At 52.7% G+C, this 20497-nt stretch overlaps 1 protein-coding gene across 1 annotated transcript; it reads right to left on the reverse strand.

The window, feature by feature from the left end:
* Window positions 1-445: 445 nt before the first annotated feature.
* Window positions 446-19509, reverse strand: LOC136371456 (complement receptor type 1-like). The gene is given in 37 exon segments (XM_066335558.1): window positions 446-1883; window positions 2141-2216; window positions 2353-2382; window positions 2800-2979; window positions 3245-3427; window positions 3692-3874; window positions 4071-4118; window positions 4507-4686; window positions 5404-5489; window positions 6004-6103; window positions 6352-6543; window positions 6765-6947; window positions 7495-7768; window positions 8779-8957; window positions 9048-9230; window positions 9352-9534; window positions 9643-9822; window positions 10157-10339; window positions 10861-11055; window positions 11573-11658; window positions 11835-11934; window positions 12081-12272; window positions 12360-12539; window positions 12851-13045; window positions 13953-14038; window positions 14629-14728; window positions 14965-15156; window positions 15422-15458; window positions 15461-15663; window positions 15893-16075; window positions 16178-16357; window positions 16510-16692; window positions 17184-17366; window positions 17506-17685; window positions 17838-18020; window positions 18606-18782; window positions 19437-19509. Coding segments are annotated over 37 exon segments (5613 nt in total). The 3' UTR covers window positions 446-1801.
* Between the last annotated feature and the right edge of the window lie 988 nt (window positions 19510-20497).

Genomic DNA, 20497 nt, shown 5'->3' on the forward strand with positions numbered 1-20497 from the left:
AAACACTTTGGGGACAGCTCGGGCTGCTGTTCACCCCCGGGATTGCCGGTATTGCACGGGCCGCGCTGCTCGCCAGGCCGGTGGTACACACAGGAGCGCAGGGTTAGCTCGGTTTCCTGGCACGGCCGCTGTGTTGTGATGAGTTAATTTCCGAAATAATGACGCAATCCCTGCTCCGTTCAACGCATGCTCAGGGCGGGCTCTGTTTGACCCGAAAATGATATTTTTAGGAGGTTACTAATCATTCTTCAGCTGGAGAATACACGGACCTTGAGTATTTTGCCAAACGAATACATCAGCGCCTTTATTTATTTCATCCTTAGAGCTGGTTCATTCGGAGATGCCCTTGACCAAGGGATGCTCCGGCCTGCTGCTCTCACCACGTCTCCTTTCTTAGGGATTAGGATTGAAAGGTACAAAGATCTTCCAGCAAAGAACGCCCCGATTTAGTGTAATCTCCACTAAAAATCTCCGAATTTTGCATTACAGCCCTGGGTGCCAGGAGACCGAGCCCTTTCCTGGGCAGCTCAAGGAAACAGGAAAAAAAATCAAAGTGTATTTAATTGTGCGACTGCTGCACTTGAACACCAGCAGTGATTAATTAAAAATAACAGCTCAGGATGGACACCCCTGTGCAGGGCTGCTCGCCTTTGGAAGTTAAAGTTCTAGGTAAACCAAAAATTAGACACAGAATTCTCATCATCAGCTTTTTATTCGGTTAAGCATTGATAGAAGAACACTGCACATAGAGGAACACTGCACATAGAGGAGCACTGCACATAAGCATTGCAGGAAGGAAATAAAGTTCATTTTTCATTATTTCTCCCTGCCAAAGCTTGGGGTTATCCACTTGGTCATGCAGGTTTTTTGGGGGATAAAGGAAATATTCTTCATGGGGAGCAGCACACAGAATTCCCTCCTGCACTGTGTGCAGGCTGAGCCTCCCTACATCCTTACAGAAACTACTGAGAGCAGGAGAGCATTAAAGATTTACAGTAAATGTCTTTGTTTTTTGCCAGGGAATTCCAGTCTCCACATAAGCAGCTCTTCCTCGCTGTGGGAAACAAGCCCAGCTCCTGGTTAGCAGCGGCTCGGATGCCCAGCCTAGGAAAGAAATGAGATCCTGAGGTTGAAATTGGAGCTTTCCTGTGCTCCTGCTGATGTGTAGAGATTCCATCAGCACCCGGAGAGAGAGGAGGGAATTTCTGGGAAAGGCTTTGCTTCAAAGGAATCACCCCAAACAACCCGAAAGTGATTTTGTTTACGGTGTCCTGCTCTGTAGGTGAAGTGCTGTGAACAGTGAAAATTCCCTGTTGGCTGCAATCGATCCACCAAGGAATTCACTTGTTAGTAAAAATACCATTGTAGCAGATGTGAAAGCAATAAAAAAACCCCAGAAACCAAGTTCAGTTTCCTTTTCTGACTCTACTACAGCTGAGGCAGTTCTTCAGTTTTTTCATAATCTGTACAAATTAAAGGCAGCTTTGAAGGAAGGACTGGTCTGTAGTCTGACCTGTGCACACCAACTGTCCAGATTGTGGAAAAGGAAAGTCAGATTTGAGGGCGGTGCCAGAAAAAAACAGGATGTTTTAAAACCCCAGTATATTTTAAACATCTTCTATTTGGCAAAAAGAAAATATTCTATCAGAAAATGAAAAGGAAAAGAGGTTTCTACTTGAATGACTCTAATAGGAAATTAGTCAGTCGAGGAGACAATGCAGTCAGCAATATAAACAAATGACAGGATATTTACTGCAGCTCTAACTGATATTTTGTGCTGAGGAATATAAATCCGTACCTCCTATGGCAGAGCCAGGTCTTTGTGCTCAGATGCTGGGCTCAGGGGGGTTCTGTAATTATAGTTTTCATATGTACGGTAATAGCTAGGTGAAAAAGAAGAAAACAATGAATTGCCTCGTAAAAGAGCAGTTGGTTTGGTTTCCTTTCAGAAAGAGAGGCATGAAATAAAATGACATAACCACGCCGTGGATTCCAGGTTGTACCATTTGCAAGCCTGTTCTGAAGGCACAAAATTATTTACAAACTTACAAGGCCCAGACACACCGAGGCAAATATCTCAAGAGTATAAAGCTTGGGATTTGGCACCAAGGGGCAGGAACAAACACTAGAGCTGCCTTACCCTTCCTTCTGCTTGGACATTATTTTCCAGCCCACGCCTGCCCCCAGGAGCAGCAGAACTGCCGCAGCTGCCACCCCTGAGGGAGAGGAACCCGAGTTATTCTCGCTGTGTGTTGTAAAGTGCATGAAATCCACAACAGGGTGTATCTGCTGAGTAATCAGAGGGAGGTTGTGCCACTGGGCTGGGGACAAAAATGTTTGTAAGCTGCTTACCTAGGCCGACTGACCCGGACTTGGGGGACGCTGGAGGGAAGGGAAAAAAAAAGGAAAATCAGCAAACTGTTCTACCAAAACACAGCATTTCTCAGCTGTCCTTAAGCAATACCAGTAAACTTTTCAGAATCATAGGATGGTTTGAGTTGAAGGGATCTTAAAGCTCATCCAGTTCCACCCCAATGCCATGGCAGGGACACCTTCCACTGTCCCAGGCTGCTCCAAACCCCAATATCCAACCTGGCCTTGGGCACTGCCAGGAATCCAGGGCAGCCACAGCTTCCCCATGCCAATGTCTCATTGCTAAAACCTACGCCACCAGATTTCTTAAAACCACACCCTTGTGTACTTCCTTTAAAAAAAAAAAAAAAAAACCCAGACATTTGCATGTTTCAAGTGCATTTGCATGCTTCTGTTTGATCTTTGCTCGGTTTACATTCCACTCACTCAGTTTACAGGCTGGCACGGGAGGGTCCCAGCTGAAGTCCTCCTGGCACTGGGTGTGACTGATGCCCTCCAGCATGTAACCATCGTCACATTCGAGAGTGATGTTAGTCCCAGAGCGATAAGTATTTCCTTTAATGGCTTTTTTAACACCTTGGACATCCGGGAATTCACATCTGATCTCTGACATTGGAAGCAGTAAAAAGAGGACGTTTAGAGGGAAGGCAAAATATGAGAAACACAGCTGTGGGTTATTCAGGACATTGCTCGTGGGTTATTCAGGACACTGCTCGTGGGTTATTCAGGACATTGCTCCCGAGTTCCTTCTGAGTGTAGCCAGGAATTAACTCTCACTCCGCGGGATAATCCCTTTCTTTATGGCTGCGGAACCAGGAAAGTGCTTCGATCCCGCGTGGGATTCCAAAGACCAGAGGAAGCACAGACTCACCTTTGCACTGCGGGAGGGGCTGGCTCCAGGCTCCCGAGCCCGTGCAGTTGATGAACGCATTCCCCACCAGTGAGTAACCGGGATTGCAGCTGTAGGAAACTGCGGCTCCGCAGGGAAAGGTGCCAGAGGCATTGCCCTTGAGCCTCCCGTTGGGGATGTTGGGAGGCTGCGGACACCGCACCGCTGGAAAATCACGGAGAGACAAACAACAGGATGCTGAAGGATGCCCAGGGAGCGACTGAGGCACTGTCCCTCTGCAGCCTCCACTGTTCCATTAGAATTTCTCCCCCTGGACTCGACACCCTGTAATAACTCCAGCAGGCTTGGGAAAGGCTAAAACTTCAATTTGTTCTTATCACACAGTCTGCGCTCAGATTTAGACTTTCTAAACCTTCCCCTGAGGCAAGATTCGTTAAATGTTCTTTGTTCCCTGCAGCCAAAACACACCTTGACAGAGGGGAGGGGGATGGCTCCAGGCTCCAGATGCTGTGCAATAAATGGATGCTGTCCCCAGGAGAGAGAAGCCAGGCTCACAGATGTAGTCTACAGATGTTCCCGGAGTAAAAAATGCTTTTACTGGGCCACGGAAAGACCCGTGGGTGATATTTGCAGGCTTGGAGCAGTGCAGTGCTGAAAACAGAGACGTACAGATCAAAACAGAGCTTAGAGAGGGGAAACTTCTGAGCAGGTGGAGAAAGCTGAATGCTCCCTCCCACAGCACTGACTCCAACAGCACTGCCCAACCCTCTCCAAAGTCCCCTCAAAAAAGCAGGTTGGGAGAAGGAGTTGGTGATTAATAAATCAAATCTTGCCTCTTCAGACCTACCTGGCTTTGTTGTAGTATCAGGCTGGTGATAAGACTCCGCCACTCCATCTAAATGCAGTATTGAGAGTTTAAAAACGTGGTTGAGCAAATAAAGTGCACAAATTTACCTTCATTTCTTATCATCCTGGTGTTAAATTTCCAGGAAAATATTCGCTGATAGTCAGTATCAGCTACTGAATTCCTCACTTCCAGGGAATGAAGAGAGTGTGGGTTATGGATTGCAACAAGCAGTGTGAGAAAGTGCCAATACTTACAGCATTACCCAAACCCTGGCTCATCTCCTGTGTGTGAAGAGAAGCATAAATGAAAAGGAAAAATTTCTGGGTTCTCCTTAAAGCAGTCGGAGCAAACAGGAAAAATAAAACCAACTTTGGCTTCGGTGAGGAGAAATCAGGAGGAATGTGCAATCCCGACAGGCCCAAGAGCTGATCCTTACCCTCCTCGCAGACAGGCAGGGGTGGGTGCCACCTCCTGTCACCCTGGCACTGGGACGTGGGGTGGCCTCGCAGGGTGAAGCCTCTGTGGCACTTAAAGGTGACAGTGTCCCTGTAGGTGTAGCGGGACTTGGGGACAGCCACCCTCCCGTTCCGGACCTGTGGGGCAGGGCACGCCACCCCTGAAACAGAAATTCCTCTTTAGGGACACAAAGCTGTGTGTGTGCTGTGATGAACACATCCTAAAACCCACTCTCAGTGTGCTCAGAGGAGTTTCACAGGTTGGACTCAGATAAGAATATTTTAAAGAACTGAGGGGGTTTATTTCTTTTAGGTACCTTAAGGGTACCACAGTATTATATATATAACATAGTTTTGTGTCCATAAACAGAATAATGTGAATATATTCTAATAAATATGTGCAATGGGGTAGGAATCTGTCAGTACTGTCATTCTCATTAATGCTTTACTATCCCAGCCTTGTGCCTTCCAAAGCAATTCCATCTGAAGAAAAGACTTAATTGCAGTGATCAACCCCTGCAAAACGTGCTTGTGCTTTGGAAAATTCCATTTCAATCGTACTCAAAACACCGTTCTTCTACTACAAAACACATTTTTTACTTGATTTCTTATTTCTGGTTTTGAAACAAAAGGGACTAGTCCCTGCAGGCATCTCACAACTCTTCAGCCTGCTTTGCTGTGACAGATCAAAAGCTTACATCTGGAAGATTTTTAGAAGAAACCAAACATGCAAGCCTTAAAAAAAACCCAGAACTATCCCAGAGGAATATCATGCTTTGATAGTCTTATTCCTTTAATTCTTTTTATTTAAAGGAAATGCGTTTTAATTTTAAGGAGTTAGTATGGCAACTCTGGCCCTGATCTGGTGGTGACCTTACTCTGACAGGTGGGAGGCAGACCACTCCAGGCAACTTCTCGGCCCCAAGTCTCACATCTCCTGTGGGATTGTCCAACCAGCCTGTACCTGGAGGTACAGAGAGAAATATCAGCTTCTTCCAAGTCCTTCAGCGTGGACTTTGTCCTCCCCGGAGGTTTCCTTCTGCAGCCTCCTGATTCCAGCTGATTCCCAAGGTCACTCTGCTGGGACATCAAGTTCCTTCTTTCCAGATCCAAGAGGAGCAAAAAAACTGACCCCAAAAACTCTGGGTTAGATGGGTCAGGTGCTAAATCAGGACCCAACAGATTTCCAGAGGGCTGGAGCCTCCTTGCAGCACAGGCTTGCTCCCACTCTCAGCTCCTGCTCGAGGCCATCTGAGAAGGAAAACTGAAACTGGTTTGCAAATTAATCTACTGAGCACAGGAGGGAAAAACGAGACAATTCCACAATTCCCCCTTTCCAGAGCAGACAGCTATGGCAAAATTAGAACCCAGATTCAGGTCTGCTGTGAGAGAACAGCTGTGCAGAGGAGTGGGCTCTGATCCCTTACCCAACACCAAACTCACTGACACAGAGTCAGCAAAGGCAGCGTGGGACTCACCCTTCATCGCACACGTGGCTCACGGTTGACCCAAAAAGGAGATCTGTGAGAACAACAACTCTGCCATTCCTGGGGGGTTCTGGCTCTTTACATTGCTTCCCTGGGAAAGAACAAGGCTGAGTTTAAACTCCTCTCTCGAGGTTGTGTAACACACTGTGTGAGAAGGCATCTTAAAGGCTCTGTCCAAGTTCTGACACCAATAAAACGTGATTTTGAAAAGGCCCAAAGCGGCCCAGACCATGTGACTAGTAAAGCCATGTATGAATCTTTCCTTCAGAAAATTGCTCTGAGAAACCCACAGAACACACAATTTCCGACAACCAACAGCAAAGGGATGGAGCTATTCACTTTTACAGAACTCTAGGGCTGCAGACCACGTGTGGTTTTGGAGGCAAGTCAGAGTTAGGGGCACTCCGAGGCGTCTCGAGTGTCCCGGCCGGCAGCTGTAGCGCACAGTGTCCCCAACAGCAAATTCCAGCTGGTTTTTGTATTGCCTGGTTAGCTCAGCAAAGGTGAGGTTTGGAGGTGCACCACAGCCACCTATCAGGGGAGGAAACATAGGGAGAAAACGGGGATGTCAACTACTAAAGTTGTTTTAAAATGTATTTTGAGGATGTGCAGTTTAAAATGGGTAAAAAAAAAAAAAAAAAAAAAAAAAAAAAAAAAAAAAAAAGAAAGAAGGAAAAGGGTTCAGAATTTTGGGAAAGGAGGAGTCCTACAGGCAGAAACTCCCAGGCTCCAAGCTCAGAACCACTGTGTACCTGCACACTGGGGGAGAGGGAGGCTCCAGTTGCCAGAGTCGGTGCAGGAGATGGATGCCTCTCCCACGAGGCTGTAGCCAGGGTCACAGCTGTAGTTCACAACCATCCCCATGGGAAAAACCTCCAGGTGCTGGCTGTCGTGGTTTCCTTTGTCAATATTTGGAGGTGAAGGGCATTGCAGCACTGAGGAAAGAGGATGAAACAAAACTGAGAAAAGGACAGGGCTACGATTCTGGGACAGGCTGGGGAAGTTGGGGTTGTTCAGCCTGAAGAAAAGGCTCCAGGGAGAACTTAGAGCATATTCTGGTGTCAAAAGGGGCTCCAGGAGAGCTGGAGAGGGACTCGGGACAAGGGATGGAGTGACAGGAGTGGCTTCCCAGTGCCAGAGGGCAGGATGGATGGGATATTGGGAAGGAATTCCTCCCTGGGAGGGTGGGCAGGCCCTGGCACAGGGTGCCCAGAGCAGCTGTGGCTGCCCCTGGATCCCTGGAAGTGTCCAAGGCCAGTTTGGACACCTCTTGGAGCAAGCTGGGATAGTGGAAGGTGTTCCTGCCCGTGGCAGGGGTTGAGGTGAGCTGATTTTAAGTTTCTTTAACTCAGCGTCATAGGAAAAGAATCACTGTTTTCAGGAGTCTGCCCAAACCTTCCAAAGGAGGGAGTGGTAAAAGAGAAATTATGAGATTTTAGTGCACAACAATTTAAACAAATTCAAAGCAGCTGCAAAACTTACTCTTGCAAAACTCCTGGGCTTCAGACCACGTTAGATTTTCAAGACATGTGATGGTTGGTGTTATCTGTGGCTGTGCCACGTATCCAGGCTGACAAGTGTAGTTCAAAGTCATCCCAACAGGAAACTCAGTCTGATTTTCATACTCCTCGCTTAGCTCAGCAAATAACAAGGGTGTTGGTGTGCCACAGCCGGCTGCCAAGAAACAAAATGGGCATGAGAAATATGTCCTTGGCTGTGAAATGCAGCTAAAGAGAAACAGGTGCATTGGTAGGCACTGTTAAACCCCAAGTTATTGATGCACCTTCGATGTAGCCTGATATTTGCATCAAATAACGTTCAGCATGTAAGGACACAGGACACAGGGATCACCAAAAGGACCTAATTTATGTGGTCATAGAAAAAAAAATAGGAAAAAAGAATGGCCAAAAAATAGTTTGGACAGTGTGGTGCCTTCACATGACTATGGGCTGTAGAGTACAGAAATCTTTTTCTATATTAAGACATTGAAATATTTAGAATATATAAAAATTTCAACATTTAGAACACCCAAGCCTGTCTCCTTTTGGGAAACTGAGGCAATGCCACCAGGTCACTCCCAGTGCCACCAAAGTGAGCACAGCTCCTGTGTGTGCTTCCCCCTATACCACAGAATCCTGCAGCTTGGCAGGTTTGCCTGATCCAGGGCGAGCCTGGCACAGGATGGATGGATGCTGAGCCTGGCACAGGATGGATGCTGAGCTGGGATGGGATGAATGCTGAGCCTGGCACAGGATGGATGGATACTGAGCCTGGGATGGGAAGGGATGGGATGGGATGAATGCTGAGCCTGGCACAGTATGGATACTGAGCCTGGGATGGGATGGAAGCTGAGCCTGGCACAGGATGGTTACTGAGCCTGGCACGGGGTGGATGAATGCTGAGCCTGGCTCGGGATGGATACTGAGCCTGGCACGGGGTGGATGCTGAGCCTGGCACGGGGTGGACGCTGAGCCTGGCACGGGATGGATGCTGAGCCTGGCACAGGATGGATACTGAGCCTGGCACAGGATGGATACTGAGCCTGGCACGGGGTGGACGCTGAGCCTGGCACGGGATGGACGCTGAGCCTGGCACGGGATGGACGCTGAGCCTGGCACAGGATGGATACTGAGCCTGGCACAGGATGGACGCTGAGCCTGGCACAGGGTGGACGCTGAGCCTGGTACGGGATGGATGAATGCTGAGCCTGGCACGGGGTGGACGCTGAGCCTGGCACAGGATGGACGCCGAGCCAGCCCCACCTGCACATCGTGGGTGGGGAAGGCTCCAGTTGCCCCAGGCCGTGCACAGCAGCGAGGGCTCCCCGAGCAGGGAGAAGCCGGGCTGGCAGCTGTAGCTCACGGAGGTGCCGCTGGTGAAGTTCGTGCCCGGCTCCGCGCTGAGCGTGGCGTGGGCGATGACGGGCGGCGGAGGGCAGAGCCGCACTGCCGGGGACGAGCAGAGAGCAGAGGTTATGGGGTTTGCGCGGAGGTGGAGCACTGGCACCGCAGCAAAGCCCGTCACAGCTGGCTCACCTGGCTCGCAGGTGGGGACAGCGGGCATCCAGCGGCTGTCGGGCTGGCACTCGGCCCCACGGCTGCCCCTCAGCACGAAGCCTGGGTGGCACTGGAAGGTGACATTGTCCCCAGGGTGGTACACAGCCCTCTGGCCCTCAGCCACCTCTCCGTCCTTGATGCTGGGGCTGCTGCAGGTGAGCACTGGGAGGGAAAAGCAGCGGAGCTCAGGCTGCTGGGGAGCTCAGAGCTGGGGGCTCCTCCTCTGGTGTTGGGGTCTGTGTGAGCACAGCGCTCTCCTCCGGGGAAAGCGTTTCCAGCTCACCTTCACACCGCGGGTAGGGGATGCTCCAGACTCCCGATGGCAGACAGGAAACCGTGGTTTTCCCGGTGAGGACGTACCCAGGGTCGCAGTAGTACTTCACTGACATGCCAGGGATGAACTCTGTCACAGCCTTGCTGTCGTGCTGGCCGTTCCTGATGACTGGAGGGGGAGGACACGGCGGCACTGCAAGGAGGGGAAGAAGTCTCAGCTAGCCAAGGGCTGGTACCACAAACCACCCTCCGCACAGAGGTTTGGCAATCAGCTCCCCCCCTGCCCCTCACTGGCACTTACACTTCTCACAGGTGGGGACAGGAGGGTGCCACTTGCCCCCAAACTGGCACCGAGACTCTTGGGAGCCCTTCAAGGCATAACCCATGTTGCACTTGAAGAGAACGATGTCCTCCAGCCTGTAGGTAGTCTCCAGCCCGGTCACTTTTCCATTCTCGATCTCCGGCCTGGTGCAGCCAGTTGCTGGAAGGGAAGAGCAGGAGGATGTGAAGAGCTGGGGATGTGAAACCCCTCCTGGCAGTGGAGGGGCACTGGGCAGGGGCAGCACCTGCTGCTGGGCACTGCCATCACTGTCACGGGCATTTCAACATTACTGACTCTTGGTTTTACACAAAATATCCTTATTCAGCGGTTCCTGAGTGTTTGTACTCAGTGGGAACAGAAAGGGAACCGCACAGAGGCACACGGGGCACCTCTGGTCCCTGCCTCTCCCTGGGGATTTGGCTGCAGTGATTAAACCAAGAGCCGAGAAGGAGGAAAGAGCCCGGGGACAGGCAGAGGAAGCCCAGGAACACACCTTGGCAGCGGGGCTGGGGCCGGCTCCAGGTTCCCTTGGCCGTGCAGTGGATGGAGGCGTTCCCCACCAGGGAATAACCCTCGGCACAGGAGTAGAGCACCACGGAGCCCGGGCTGAGGCTGGCCCCGGGGCTGGCGCTGTGCTGCCCGTTGGCAATGCTCGGGGGGGCAGGACACCTCACCTCTGCCAGGGACAAGGAAAGGCACGTGAGAAACAGAGCAAGGCAAGAAAACCACCCAAAATCCAACCTTCTGAAAGCGAAGGAGGGAGACAGCACAAGTGCAGTCAGCCAGGACGAGGGGATATGGAGCTTTTCCAGGAGCTTTCCATCTCTTTTTTTTTTCCAGGTCTCTTTTCTCCATCAGAGACCAACATCGTGGTTTTTTAGAGCTTTTTCAGAAGAAATACATCAAATAAAGTTGTAATGAAAACTGAGGCAATAATAGTACTTCCCCACCAGCAAGAAAAAGTAAAAGCTGTTATATTAAAGTGCCACTCAAATAAGCATTTCATGCCCAGAAAAATTATTTTAAAAATAGTAAATTCTCTGAGTTGTCCTGAACACTGACATTAACTGCTGAGAATAAATCAAATCAGAGGTGTGAGCTGTGTCCCCGTGGGTGGCTGCAGGACCTGCCACAGCCGTGGTTGTCCCTTGTGGCAGGGACAGCCAGAGCTGGCTGCGGGCACACCCTGAGCTGTACCTTGGCACCGCGGCACTGCCCCTCTCCAGGTGCCATTCTCCCCATCCTCAGAGGTGCAGGACAGGGAGGTGTCCCCAGCCAGGGCCAGCCCCGAGGCACAGGTGTAGGTGACCACGTCCCCGAAGGAGAAGGTGTCCCTGGAGCCGCCGCTGTGTGTCCCGTGGGGCACGGCCGGAGGGGGAGCACAGCGGATCCCTGGGGGTGGGACAAGGGGACAGTCAGCACTGCCCAGGGCACACACTCTGCCCTGATGGAGAGGAAACCACCTCAGCTCTGACACAACAACCCGAATTCTCCAGGAACACACTTTGCATGGAAAAAAAAAAATAATCACATGTGGGAAGGAAAATCTGTCCCCTCCTGTGAGTCACCTCCTTGCTGCCATTGTCTGGAGGTGCTGGCACAATTCTTATGTCCCTTTCCATAACCATTGGTGACACAGAGAGAGACTGGCCACATCCTGCCTGTACATGCCCAGTGAGAAATACTTACCCACCATCAGAGTTTAAAATATTAGTGTTTCTTCCCAGTTTGGACCAGAATAAAAACCTTTGAAACCTTTTCAGAAGCATATCCCAAACAAAAAGAAAAAGAAACTGGTTTACACATTCAGTGACTTCAGAAATCTTTTGCGATAAAACCTTTGTCTTGAAGGAAGTTCCATTTTATCTTGTAAACCATCTCCAAAGGCCTGTTGTGGTGGCCTACTTACCTTGGCAGACAGGAGCATCCCCACTCCACGAGACACCTGTGCCAGAGACCTCACAAATTCTCTGGGAGCCTCCAACCAACTTGTACCTGGACCACACAGAAGGATTAATTTAATTTAATTTAATTTAATTTAATTTAACAGTGAGATTTCTTGCCCTGAGATTTCTTTACAACCCTTGCAAGTGGCACCCGAGAGTTCTGACTTGGGGACTGAGTTGTGTAAAGCTGAAAATCCACTTCGCTCTCACCGGGGCAAGACTCACCCTTTGTCACAAGTGTAATTAATTTTGGAGCCGAAGAGGAGATCTGTCAGGACCACAGCTCTGCCGTTCTCTGGGCTCCCTGGGCTGGGACACTGCTGCCCTGGAAGGGAATTCCAGCCTCCATCAGCCCCGAGCTGTGCTCACAGCCCAGCCAGGATGAGCTGACAGCGAACCCCACAAAACTGGGAAAACGTGGAAAACCAGCCGAGCCTCACGCTTGAGGTTTTCAACACTTGCAGGACGTACTTTTACAGAACTCCAGCGCTGCAGACCACGTCTGGTTCCTGAGGCAGGTGATGGCTGGTGACACCCCCGGGAGCTGGGTGTAGCCGGGCCGGCACACCAATTCCACCCTGCTCCCCTCGGGAAACACCGTCTGGTTCCTCTGGGGCTCCTTCAGCTCGGCAAAGCCCAGCCTGGCAGGGGCTCTGCAGCCAGCTGGGAGAGAGAACCAGGGGGTTAAAGAGCCAGAAAAGGTGCATTTGGGAGAGCAGGGGAAAGGTAAAGCCTAGCTGGGACACTTGCCCTGCTCGCAGACCGGCACGGGCGGCACCCAGGTGTTGTTTGGGTGGCACTGGACCTCTCTGTGGCCACGGATGGCGTAGCCTGGGTCACATTCGAAGGTCACATTGTCCCTGTGTGTGTAGGCAGCCCTGAGAGCCACGACCCTCCCATTCTGGATCTGTGGGACAGGACAACTTGCCACTGGAAAAAAAAAATAATAAAAAGAGGTGTAAGTGCTCAAAACAGGCCCCGAGGCGGAGCTGTGCAGCCACCAAGGGTTGCGATTTTAAGACTCGAGCCTGAAGATCCTTTCCCTCGAGATGATGCTGTGCCTGCATCCTGCAATATCAAACACCTCCATGGGGGAAAAGGTGATCCTGGGCCGGCCCTCCAGCCTCCCCTGCCCTCCCTGAAAACGCCGGGGCAAGAATTCCAGCCGGTTGGAATTTCCCGATTTTTCCCAACACTGAGGATTTTGGGGGTCCCCGCGCCCTTCCCCAGCGCAGCCGCACCTCCGCAGGCCGGCAGGGGCTCGCTCCACACGCCGTTGTGGCCGTCGCGGGTGGTGCAGTGGATGGAGGGCTCCCCGTGCAGAGGGAAGCCGGCCTGGCAGCTGTAGGTGACGGCCGTGCCGTAGTGGAACTCGCTCAGCAGCCGGCCCGTGTGCTGCCCGTGCGGGATGTCCGGAGGGGGCTCGCAGGGGATCCCTGCAGAGGTGCACAACAAGGTTTTCTCAATTCAACAGCAGCGCCAAAGCGCCTGAAATCCCTCCATCTGTGCACCACAAACACTTGTTCTAAAGATGGAATGAAGTGACCTCCCAGGTGAGAGCGTGTTGGCGACAGGAGCCCGCCTCCCTGGCGGGTAGGAAACGCAGCAATAATCAGAGCTCTGTGGAGGAAACACCTGCATCCTTTGGATGTTCTACTTTTTAAGAAATAAGAAATCAAATAGTCCTTTTTGCATCACCCGTGTAAAATCCTGGTGCCGAGATGTGCAGCAGGCACAGTCTGTGTGTCACCTGTGCTTCACACCTACCTGGAGAATCTGGGGAATGCTTTAAAACCTCAGAATGCACCAGCAAATGTTTGGGTTTTTGCATGAAACTGTGCCCTGATGAGCCACTATTTGATCAGCAGAGAAACCCCCGGGTGGAATTGCTGAGGAGCAGCACAGCAGCTTTTGGGCACTCACCAGTGCCAGGAGAGAGGGAGCAAACCCACGGTCTGGGATTTTGGGATTCACTGCTGGCCCTGGCCCAATGCTCTGTCCCTGCTTAGGGCTGACCCTTGGTCTCTCTGGCTCTTACAAAACAACCCCAAAGCTGAACACCTTTTCCCTTCCTCTCCTGCGATGGGCTCGTGGTGTCAGTCAGCAGCAGGATGCTCAAGCACTGCTGGAAAAGCTCCAGCTGAGGTGTTGCTTTCCATAATCCCTTTAACTCTGGGATGTTTTCCCAGCCTACTTTCTTATGACTTCCAAACCTTCTGGTAATTTCCCTGCCCACAGAGCAGAGAAATTGCCTCTGAAAGCTTTGCTTGGAAAGCTGTGGCCGTGTCTGCTGGAAAATGTTTCCCAGCTCCATGCAAACCCCCGGAGCCATGAGCTACTTACGCTGACAGAGGGGAACTTCCCCACTCCACGCAACACGTCCCCCAGAGATCTCACAGCGTCTGCTGGACTGTCCAACTAACCTGTGCCTGGTGGTAAAAGGGTTGGTCATTCATCCCCAACCATCCCAGTTGGAGTTATCGCTCCTCCCCTCCACCCGGGATGTGGGATCAGCCCTGCTGGCAGCAGAGCTGTGGCCCTGAACGGGAGGCTCCTTCCTTGCTCTGCCTGAGCCATTTCCCAGTATTTATAGGGAATATATATATTTATATATAAACATAATTTTATATAAATAATATATAATATACAATATAATATATAGTATATAATTTATAATTCATAATGTATAATAGATATCTATATGTCTGTATATATTTTATATAGAATATGTATAAATACATATTTAATATATTTATAAATATATTTTATAGTTATATTTATAGGATATATATACAAATATATGCCTATATATACACACTATATATATATGTAGTGTGTATATATATATATATACAGATACAGACTCTAGTGTATAGACACAACAGTGAACACCTCATGTGCTCTGTAGGTACAGAACCTGTACAGGGGCTATCCTGTACAGAATCCATTTACTGGGAGCGAATGAACAGGAAATTAAACAGGGGACACTTACCTAATCCACCTCCAGACCAAGACTTACCCTTCCTCACAGCTGTAGACCACTGTAGACCCAAACTGGAGATCTGTCAGGGAACTAATCTTGCCATTCACAGGCTCACCAGGGTGACTGCACTGTTTCCCTGGGGAAGGAAAACACCCTTAATTTAGGCTCCTGTCTCCCTACACAAAAATATGCAATTATTCCTCCAGTCCCCTGCCCACATTCCCCATTCCTCCCGACACGGGTTTCCAAATTCAAAGTGTTACATGGCTTTACTAGTCACATATTCAGAATAATCAAGATTTTGGCGGCATGGACAGAACCTGAGACCTGTTCCTCCTGCAACAACGGACACCAAATCAAGGAGCTATTCACTTTTACAGAACTCTAGTGCTTCTGACCACACTCCGCTCCCAAGGCATGTAATAGTAGGTGACATTCCTGCGACTTTAGCATATCCAGGGCGGCAAGTGTATTGCACAGTCTTCCCAACAGAAAACTCAATGGCATTTCTATGCTCCTCATTTAGCTCAGCAAACTGCAACCTTGTGGGAGCAGCACAAGCACCTATTGAGAGAGAAAAGAGAGGTGAGGACCAGGCAGGACGGGCACATCGGGGGCAAGCACACAAAGAGCACTGGTGGGGAAGAAAGGGGTGTGGTTGGCCTTGTAGAAATGTTTATTTTGATTTATACAGCCATTAATAAACACATTCTCCCAAAGGCTTGCAGAGGATTAGGTTCTTATTCCCAGGGCAGGCTTAAATCTTCCCCTCAAAGGGTTTAACAACATTTTTTCAAACAGGATTAGGGGACGTAAACAGCAGTGTTACCCCGAGGCGGTTCTGACACGTACGTGAGGACCTGTTGAAGGAGTTGTGGTGAGGCAGAGCTCTGTCACACTCGGGAGCAGGGGGCTGCCAGCTGCCATCCTCCTGGCAGGACACGGTGGCACTGCCCTGCAGCCTGTAACCATCGTGGCACTGAAATGTCACCGTTTCCCCGGGGGCAGAGAGAAGTCCGTGGCCACCAAGTTGCCTTGCGTTGGCTACCATTGGATTGATGCAGACAGTCACTGGAAATGTGGGTGAGGAGGAGGAGTTGGAGCAAAAGAAAACACACAAAACCACGGGTTGTTAATGTTGCAATGACAAAATCAGCGTGATGTCCGCACAAACCTCCCCGGCCGCGGGAAGGCTTGACACTAATTGGTTCCATGATCAATTTACGTGGAATTAACCCTCCTGGGGGATCTGTTCGCACCCTGAGAGTTTGTCCCCCGAGGGGACAGAGCCCAGACTCACCTTCACAGCGAGGCCGGGGCTGGCTCCAGATCCCCGACGCTCTGCAGAACACGGCGGCATTTCCAACCAGGTAATGGCCGGGATTGCAGGAGTACCTCACAGACATCCCAGCGGTAAAAAACGCTTTGTCCTGGCCGTTGTGATTGCCATTGGCCACCTCCGGAGGCATCGGGCACGGCCGGACTGCGGGAGGGAGATGGGGATTTAACTCAGCGGGAGAACGGGGAGCAAGTGATGCTGCAGGGATGAGTGAAATCCCGGTTCCTGAGCAGCAGCCGCACTCACCCCTCTGGCACAGGAGCTCCGGAGGGTCCCAAGTGCCCCCGGGCTGGCACCGAGCCGCATCAGAGCCCTCTGTGGTGTAACCATCATCACAGCCAAAGCGCACAGTGTCTCCAGCTCTGTAGGTGCTCTGCCCGTTGTGGACCTTCCCGTTCTGCACCTCGGGCGCCTGACAGCCGATCGCTGTGGGAACAGCATCCTTTAAACTTCAGCGCCGGGGCAGACCCTGCGCACACAGAGCTCTCTCCTCACGGCCAGAACCCCCCCGCTCTGACCCCACAGGACACCCCGCACCCTCCCCGCCACCCCACGGCACGAGTGAGGCACCCACACACCTTCACAGCGGGGCAGGGGCCGGCTCCAGAGGCCGGAGTCCGTGCAGGTGATGGACACGTTCCCGAGCAGCTCAAAGCCCTCCCTGCAGCTGTAGGACACGGTCACTCCCCGGGGAAACCTGGGCGAGGACTGGCCGCTGTGCAGCCCATTGGCGATGCCGGGTGGCCGAGGACATGTCACCTCTGCAGAGGGAGGGGAAAACCCCATGAGAATTTGGGAGAGGTGGTTTTGCAGAGCCAGCTCAGCCCCCAGCCTCCGGCATGTCAGACTTTGGGAGGACAGAGAGCTCGAACCCCAGGTACTGCCAGCTGCATCCTGACAGCAGCCTTTGGGTGTCCTGTCTCTCCTCTGGTTTTTCTGGACGAAGAGTATTGATATGATTCATTTAAACTCAGCTGGTCACCCCCTAAAAGCTGTGTCCCCCATGCCCATGCCTGTCCTCAGCCCTGTCACCATCCATGGGTGTGCTGGAGCCAGGCTGTGACTGGGGAGGACGGTGCTGGCTCTGGGTTCGTGGATCTTAGCTTGTTCTTTACGTGTTATAAACCCAAATATTTCATTAAAATGGATTTTAGTCTGTCACTGAAGGTCTCGGTGGATTTACTGAGGGTGTCCCCTGTGCTCAGAGCCACCCTGAGAGTTTGTCCCCTGAGGGGACGGAGCCCAGACTCACCTTCACAGCGAGGCCGGGGCTGGCTCCAGGTCCCCGACGCTCTGCAGAACACGGCGGCATTTCCAACCAGGTAATGGCCGGGATTGCAGGAGTACCTCACAGACATCCCCATGGTGAAAGAGGCCTGGTCCTGGCCGTTGTGATTGCCATTGGCCACCTCCGGAGGCATCGGGCACGGCCGGACTGCGGGAGGGAGATGGGGATTGAACTCAGCGGGAGAACGGGGAGCCAGGGGCGGGCAGCCAGAGTGATGCTGCAGGGATGGGGGAAATCCGAGAAATCCCTGCCTGCAGCCCTGTTCCTGAGCAGCAGCCGCACTCACCCCTCTGGCACAGGAGCTCCGGAGGGTCCCAAGTGCCCCCGGGCTGGCAGCGAGCCTCATCAGAGCCCTCTGCGGCATAACCACGGTGACAGTGGAAGCGCACAGTGTCTCCAGCTCTGTAGGTGCTCTTTCCGTTGTGGACCTTCCCGTTCTGCACCTCGGGCGCCTGACAGCCGATCGCTGTGGGAACAGCATCCTTTAAACTTCAGCGCCGGAGCAGACCCTGCGCACACAGAGCCCTCTCCTCACGGCCAGAACCCCCCCGCTCTGACCCCACAGGACACCCCGCACCCTCCCCGCCACCCCACGGCACGAGTGAGGCACCCACACACCTTCACAGCGGGGCAGCGGCCGGCTCCAGAGGCCGGAGTCCGTGCAGGTGATGGACACGTTCCCGAGCAGCTCAAAGCCCTCCCTGCAGCTGTAGGACACGGTCACTCCCCGGGGAAACCTGGGCGAGGACTGGCCGCTGTGCAGCCCATTGGCGATGCCGGGTGGCCGAGGACATGTCACCTCTGCAGACGAAGAGAAAATGTCCTGTGGGTCTGCTCTGTGCTGGTTTGTGTGCTGCTGGGACAGCTCGGGTAGAGTCAGGGTGATGTTCTGAATTCTGCTCTGTGCTCCATTTGTTGGCTCAAGGTTTTGGTTCGCTAAAGGTGCTGCTGCACCTGGAAGAATTTGCTGGCAGTAGTGAGAGTCTCGACAGGACCAGAGGCACGTCACAGGACTTGGCAGGGATCCACACTCACAGGGAAGCCGCAGGAGCAGTGAGAAGTTGTGATTATTTTCCACTGCACCATGAAGGTGACAATGCTCCACATCTGCCCAGAAGCAGAGTGTCAGAAATCCCCCCGGGGTTCAGATCCTGCCATCCCACGGGGTTAACGGGGTTAACTTCTCCCCATCGCTCTCGGAGCCCCGGACAGGGCACAGCCATCCATCCCCGTGTTCCCCCCGCAGCATTTCCCCCCGGAGCTGTTTCTGTTGGGGAGAGAAGCCAGGACAGATCCCTCCCGGCTTTGCCTTTCCGCGGAATCCGAGAGGACACAAGAGGGAGCTTTCCCCGCGGCCGGCGCTGCTCACACCCCTGGGACACTCACCCTTTTTGCACTCCGGGAGTGGGGGGTTCCACTTGGAGTCTCCGCAGGTGCTGCTGGAGGCGCCCCGCAGGGTGAACCCCGGGCTGCAGGTGAAGGTCACGGTGTCCCATGTCCTGTAGTAATAGCGCCGGGGGGACACCTTCCCGTACCGGACATTTGGGGACGGGCACAGGGCAGCTGGAAAGGGGGAGAAGGGAAATGTTCACCCGCACAGCTCGCAGGTTCCTGCCGTGCTGGAGGCTGCCTGTGCAGCCTGGGATGCGCTGGCGGCTGCGGCTGGGGTGGGGGTCCCTGGGACCCTCCCTGTGCTCCTGGGGGACCCTGCAGCTACCCCAGCTGACAAAATCTGGGTGCCCAGGATTTCATGTCAACCTCCCAGCGAGGTCAAGAGCCTTTGCTGACCTTTCTGCGGGCTCTGAAGCCCCTCCTGGGGGCCAAAAGCTGACACGGACAGGGCAGTCCAGGGCTGACCCAGGAGCACCCCAGGGACCTGTGCTGCCAGGAGCACCCCGGGCTGGGCTGGGGCTGCCAGCTGTGGCCCTGGTGATGTGCCAGCTGTGGCCCTGGTGATGTGCCAGCTGTGGCCCTGGTGATGTGCCAGCTGTGCTCTGGTGAGCCCAGAGGATCCCTGCCATCAGCACAGGAGCTCGGAGCTCTGTGATGCTGAGATCCACCTGGGACCAGCGCAGGGTTCCCATTCCCCTCTGCAGAGAAAAACGCGGGGGGGGGGGGGGGGGGGGGGGGGGAGCAGCGAGGAGAGGAGCAGCGATGAGGAGGAGGAGGGCCGTGGGAGGAAGGCCCCAGAGGAGCAGAACTGCTGCTCTGCCTTACCTTGAGCCCCGGGTGCGGTGCTGAGGAGCAGAGCGGAGCTGCCCAGCAGGCAGAGGGTGAAGGTGGGCACCATCCCCGGCACAGGCTGCAGCTCCCGGGGGCACAGGGCAGATAAGGGCCCCCCAGTTCCCCCCAGTGAGCCGGTGGGAGGAAGGAGACGCTGCTGGGGGACTTTCCAGGCCCGTGGGACAGGAAGCTCTGGGCTTCCCAGCACATCCAGACACAGTCAGCACCCCGGGGAGGCTGCAGGTGCCTCACGCTGCTGCTTGTTTTGGCAGGGAAGGATGGGGAAAGAGGGGTGAAAAGGGGCTGGGTGCAGGCAAAGGTGCTGTTCCCACGGTGCAGAGCGTCCTCCCTTGGGGATAAATGGCCCAGGCTCTGTCCCGGGTGATGGTGGTGGCACCTCAGGGGCATAACACAATTCACCTGCCCAGGGATGGGATGTGCATTCCCTCCTCCCATAAAACGGGAGCAGCCGTGGACACAAATCCTCCTGGCCCGACCCTGGGCTCATCCCTCACCGCTGGCAGGAAGAATAAACCCCCCAGACAGGAGTTTTTGATGGAGGAGCAGCCGCAGCAGCTCCAGCTCCACACCTCACTTCGGTGACACTTTCTGAGCCCCAAACAGGCAGCAAGACATGAACTGCTCCAGTCCTTTTATCTCTTCTTGTGACAGAGAGCTTCCAGTTCTTACAAATCCAACATTCACAATTGCACTTGGTCCTTTGCGCTCAGATTATAAAGAAAAATTACTTATCATTGATTACAAATGCAGTAAATAAACCCTCTCCGATGGTAAATGTTGGTGAGCACAAGTGTAAACAATGTTTCAGCATTCACAATTCCTTTCATCTGATTGAGATCATTCCAAGCTGCTCCCCAAATCTCACGTTAAATCATTCGGGAAAAAAAATTCACTTTGGACTGTGCAGTAGGAATAAATGTGGTGGGATTAAAATAGCAAAACCAAACACAACCCAGAGCCGCGAGGCTTTAGGTTGTATTTTGTCCATTTAGTCACTCACACAGTTTACAGTAAAAGAGAAATAAAAATAATCA

The sequence above is a fragment of the Sylvia atricapilla genome, chromosome 25, assembly GCF_009819655.1.
Source record: "Sylvia atricapilla isolate bSylAtr1 chromosome 25, bSylAtr1.pri, whole genome shotgun sequence".
Taxonomy (NCBI): Eukaryota; Metazoa; Chordata; class Aves; order Passeriformes; family Sylviidae; genus Sylvia; species Sylvia atricapilla.